We start from the raw sequence: 6000 nt of genomic DNA on the forward strand, positions 1-6000 counted from the left end.
CCTTAAAGTGAATCAGGAAAACTTGGGGGTCAAGATGCTCATTTCTGAGATAACGGGTAGCGTCTACGACTACCCTAGTTCCGCATAAATTTCGAGTACTTTTTTTTACAGGTACCCCATACATGTTTTAAGCACAAGGCTACTTGAAACTGGTACTAGATGAAACAAAATTGCATAAATTGTTTTGCCCAGATGAAACTTTTTTGTTTTTACAACCAACGCACTGACATTTATTACCAATCACAGGACTTGTGGTGTTCAATTCTCTATCAAAATTTGGGTGCACCTCGAACTTTAACCCAGCAGGAAGTTATTTGGTTTAGTACTACCTGTAGGATCATACATAAGGCACAGCATATTATATTAAACACGTTTATTTTACATCAAGTATTTTCAGTGTGTACCTGGACAGTAAATCATTTTTAAAAACAATTCTATCTTGTCCCTTTAAAAAATGAAAGACAATCCCAAACACCCACATTTCAATATACCAACTAAAATCTAACATGTTAAATAAAATTCATTAAAACACTTTTAATATACCAAAGTCATCTTAAATAAAAATCATTGAAACATTTCAATATACCAGCGTCATCTTAAATAAAAATCATTAAAACATTTTAATATACCAGCGTCATCTTAATTAAAAATCATTAAATCATTTCAATATACTAGTACCAATGTCATCTTGGATAAAAACAAATCATTAAAACATTTTTAAACGTTGTTTCCCGTATTGACTGGATGCAGATGTAACGACATAATATTGATGCGAGTACTGTACTGTAGTTGTGGGTAATGTAACAAACACGGGCAGGACGTAGGGTAAAATAATGTAAACAGTCAGTCAGTCACAGAACAAACAGCTGTGTGCAGTTAGCACAGTGGACCCGGATCAACAGAAGCAAAGCCAATGGGGTGAGGGTGGGCTGGGGGTTGGGGGAGTGTGGGAGACCATGTGACCCTCACCCTAAATAAATTCAAGTGCCTATTTGTTTTTCTCTTTTTCTTCTGTTTATTTCTTCTTTTTCTAAAATTGGGTTTCCCTTTTCACGAGTTGGTATACGTGTCCTCTGGACGATCCAGTGTTTGCTGCCATTGCAATATGTTTTCGACTAACATATCCTGGTTGACTACTAAAATTACATGTTAAAGATATGGTTCTCTTTAATATATCGGTATCTGTTGTCGTTCTAATGTGTGTAGCGCAAACCAGATTTTACCTCCAATAATTCCTACTTATGAAAAATATATATTACGAGGGAAAATGAAATCAGCAATGACTGCTAACACATTGGATATACAGACACTGGTATTCTAAACAAGAAAATATGTTTAATATGTAATTGTAGTCGCCTAAAAGTCTCTGTGAAGTCCGAAAGATCTTACAATAGCTGCAAACGCAGGACAGTCCCTTTAAATTCCCCAAATGTTTTCTGGATCCGGCCCTGCGCAGTGTTGAGATCTTGTTTTCCTCCACACTCTAGAGTCGCACGTCGTCACATGGTGGGCAGTGGTTGACGGGATACTTTAGTTTCACGCAACAAGACAACCTTTGTTCCCTGCCTTCTTGTCACTGACACACCTGTGACCTACTTATAACCTTAATCTGTGGCCACATGCACCAGCATTTCACCAGATCCAAACCCTAACTTGATGTTACGTGAACACACCCATTTCACCAATTCTACAACCTGCATTTTAGCCACGTGGTCTTTACACGGACGATCATTTCACCAGCTCCAAACTATAACTAGCCATCAAGTGATTTTAAGCCTCATATATCATTAGTTTAACCAGTTCCAAGTCCTAATTTTAAGGTGATGTCACCGTGTACAATAACACGCCCATTTCACATATTTCTTCAAATGACCTTTAAATATCTACTAATTTCACTTTCGATATTTGTATGTAGATATTCATTTTTAAACAAAATTAAATATATAATTAGTTAGAGAAGTCTTTGTTTTGGTTTATTTTTTATATTAATGATGATACACACCTAAGATGTTCATTATGTTTCAAACTAAGGAATTGTTTATTCAAGTAAGCAGATGTGTTCCTCATCACATTTGTAAACCATGTTATCAGTCTGTAATAATTATAGCCAGACCACTTCACTGTAAACTGTAGCTGGCGTCAACGGAATACAAGTCTACGAGAATAGTTGTGCCTCCCGACTCCATGAAAGTCCGGGTAGTACTATGGTTCCTAAAAAAGAGAGGTCCAGTTTTCGTTAACACTGGTGAGGAAGTTATAAAGCCGATGAAGTTCACTAACTGTCAGCTTATTTTCACCAGATTGAGCTGCCTATACTTACATATAATACTGAATGCATGGCTATACGATCTCTAACATTGCATGTCTGTTACTTTCAGTGCTGCTGAAAGGTCAGGTCACCACGAAGTACTACCGGTTTCTGGCCAAAGATGGTGGATGGGTGTGGATGCAAAGTTATGCGACCATTGTCCATAACAGCCGGTCATCAAGACCTCACTGTATAGTCAGTGTCAACTATGTACTCAGGTAGGTGTAGTAATAGTTAATTTTAACCTCACTATATAGTCAGTGTCAACTATGTACTCGGGTAGGTCTATTAATAGGTAATTTCGACATCACTGTATAATCAGTGTCAACTATGTACTTAGGTAGCTGTGTTAATAGGTCATCTCGACCACAGTGTATGTATAGTCAGTGTCAACTATGTACGCAGGTAGGCATTTTAATAGGTCATTTTGACCTCACTGTGTAGTCAATGTAAACTGTACTCCGGTAGGCGTGTTAATAGATCATTTTTACCTCACTATGGTTAGTGTCAACTATGTACTTAGGTACGCGTGTCAATAGATCATTTTGACCTCACTATATGGTTAGTGTCAGCCATGCACTCAGGTAGGTGTAATAAAACACATACCATCATGGTTAATTAAATAAAGTTGAATCTTAACTACATTTTTTACATCATAGATACACTGAACATGACCCTGTTCGGTATATATCTATACAAATGTGATTATGATTCATCTTCTATCATGACCTGTCATATTATAAATGAAATCAGTTAAACATGATCATGCATATAGATAAGATACATTTTAACATTCGATTTAAATGTGTAACTTTGGTATAAAAAATTGTTGAATTATAGTATCTATTACACTGCTTTGCTAAAATCTTTAATTAAATATTAACCCAGATCTAGCTCGAGAGTCGTCAAGCGCTATCCAGTTTATATCTGGGGGAATGCTTGGATATGAAAGGAATGGACTAGAAAACACGAGCTATTTTACCAAAACCATGTACATGTATGGGTTAATTTTCAATAAATGTTTCCTGCATTAGAAAACGAAACGTTATCTTGTCACAAGTCAAGACGGGCGATCATTAAAACTCTTGTAGAAAAAGTACAAAGGCCTGGCGACAGGAATTGTGGTCGAAGAAAGGGTTTCTGTTTCCACTTAAACAAACTGAATGACGCTGGAAGAAAAACATGAAGGGGGGAATGGTTATATCTTATTTGATCGCGCCAATTCAAGGATAACAAGAATTAATGAGTGCTCATGTCGCTGAGCGATAACAAATATCTACTGATGATGAGTGCCATTGATTTTCCTCTCTTCCCTTTCAGCGACGTGGAGGCCAAAGATTACCAAATACAGCTGGAACAAACTTTGTCAAAAGATCCGTCTCCCTACTCACAAATGGCGGATCGATCTCGTAGTGGCGGGAAAACACGACCCTCGAGAACAAAGTCTCGGAGGTCACCCTACCCACAGCTGCCTGAGACCCAGGAATTCGCCAACGATTATTCTGAACGAACAGCAGCGTACGAGTGTGTCCCGGATGTGACGGTGCCCCTGCAGGGTTACGGGATGGTGTACCCGCACGAGGGCATCGACCGCTACAGTGCTCTTTACTCTGCGCCCTACGCACACTCGGGTGTTTCCGTCTACCGTGACGCCGCGGCCTGTGTGTACCCGTACCAGGCGCACCAGCGTTACATTGACGACCGGAATCCGTACCGCGGTTACGAGGAGCGTTACTACCCAGCACGTGACCCGTCCGACTATCCGGGCATAATGGCGTCACAGACCGCTTTGCAGGCGGCGTCACGACTCGCGCCTAACGAGTCAAGCCGGGAGAGCTGTCAGAGCGCGTCACAGCCCTACGACTATCGATCTCCCGGACAGTGTTCACGTAGCAGTTCACGTGACGCGTCGTTCAACGCGGCGCACTACAACGCCCCCTACAGCAACAGGTCAGAATCGTCTGCCTCGGAAGTGGATGTCGGAAGTGAGGAGTACGAGAAGCGACACCCGAGTTCGCAGTCGCACAGGACTGATCGGCAAAGTGCGAAATACGATTCTATTATGGATGCAAACAATCAGCTGGCCAAAGAGGACGCTTATAAACCTAAGGACCAAACGAACGGCCCGTTACAGACGCTCTACAAACCTCAGGACCAATCGAACGGTCCGTTACAAACTCTGTCCCCCGCTCAACGCGAACCTGCCCCGGTTCAGCAGTCGGTGATCATCCGGAGACAGCCGAACCACTCCTACTCGGCGAGTGATTCTCGGAACACCACCGTCAACTCGGGTGGCGGAGAGTATAACACGGGTTTCATTAAAGCTGCACAGTCGACCACGGCCACGGTGCAGTCGGACAGTAAAAAGACCGCCAATTCGAGGACGGAAAGCAGCCAATCAAATATAGTGAACAGCAGTAACTCTGCGGTTGCGCCGCACGCCGCCAGTGGCGATAAACTGATTAACATGCGGCTTTTACAGGAGAAATCGCTGCACGCGGCACAGGACTACACCCAGCAGTGTCTAAAAGCAGCGGCCGCGTGCAGCTACGACAGCTACACGCCGGCAACGATGTACCAGACCGCCGCACTGCAGGCGCAACGTCAGTATCCCGTCATGCCTCAGGCTGGTTACACGAGCGTCATAGTAGAACCACAACAATATCATATGGCCAATGGCTATGTGCACTGACAACACTACTGACATAATATGTCGTCATGTGTGACGCAATAATGAATTGATAATACAGGGTGACAGCAGTATTTTAAGTAGGTCATCAACATGAAGAAAAAAAGAGTTATATGTTGATATGATTTCTTAAAATCAGGGAAAACCAAACTTTTTAGATGTGTGTTGTTGATTGCATTCATAATCTTGTCTCGCGCTTATTAAAGCGTTCAAATTTCGTTAAAAAAACCCCCAACTTATAAAACTGAAGGAAAACAAATGTAATTTACTCAAGAACGTGGAAAGTGACAATGTGATTGAAATAAGCAAATTACTAATACTTCAATAGCGTACCAACGGTGCTATTATAAATTATAATGTATTTGATTTGTAACTTTCAACAAATGGGCACATTGAAAGTTAGAGAAATATTTCCCCCAGAGATATAAATAGGTTGTGCCTTGGACCGTTCCACATATCTAGAAGTATTTGTGGATGGCACGTGCATTCTGTGGACTAGTCCCCGACTGGCGGCAACACATTACGTCATCATTGTTAATTACGCCATTTTCACCATTGTCTTGTACGTCATTTGCATAATGCCAAAGAAGGGATATTGATCTGTTTATTATGTATGTGTGTGTGTAAATGTACTCAATAACTCGTGTCTATTAAATACATAGGTTTTACACACGTTTACAGGTCGTTTCTTTACTTATTGTTCAACCCAGGGTGATTTAGGAAAAACAGAACAAGAAACGCATACACCGTCCCATCCACACTTTATTACCAATTATAATAGTGGCAATAATACCAATAAAAATACCCTAACAATAAAAACAAAATAACAGGGAAAAAAAGAAAGAAAGAAAAAAACCCACCACCACTAACAACAACAACAACAACAACACACACACACACACACACACACACACACACACACACACACACACACACACACACACACACACAAGAAACACGATTTTAAAAAACCCTCACACAAACCAATTAATGATAGGGGCCA

At 41.0% G+C, this 6000-nt stretch overlaps 1 protein-coding gene across 1 annotated transcript in view; it reads left to right on the forward strand.

The window, feature by feature from the left end:
- LOC121370295 (single-minded homolog 1-A-like) overlaps nt 1-5673 on the forward strand; it is a 71198-nt gene extending 65525 nt beyond the window's left edge. Inside the window, exons 10-11 of the mRNA XM_041495433.1 lie at nt 2379-2526; nt 3629-5673. Coding sequence (XP_041351367.1) covers nt 2379-2526; nt 3629-5000 — 1520 coding nt within the window. The 3' untranslated portion in view covers nt 5001-5673. The remainder of the gene's footprint in view (nt 1-2378; nt 2527-3628) is intronic.
- The last annotated feature ends 327 nt before the right edge of the window (nt 5674-6000 follow it).

Source organism: Gigantopelta aegis, chromosome 4, assembly GCF_016097555.1.
Source record: "Gigantopelta aegis isolate Gae_Host chromosome 4, Gae_host_genome, whole genome shotgun sequence".
NCBI classification, from domain to species: Eukaryota; Metazoa; Mollusca; class Gastropoda; order Neomphalida; family Peltospiridae; genus Gigantopelta; species Gigantopelta aegis.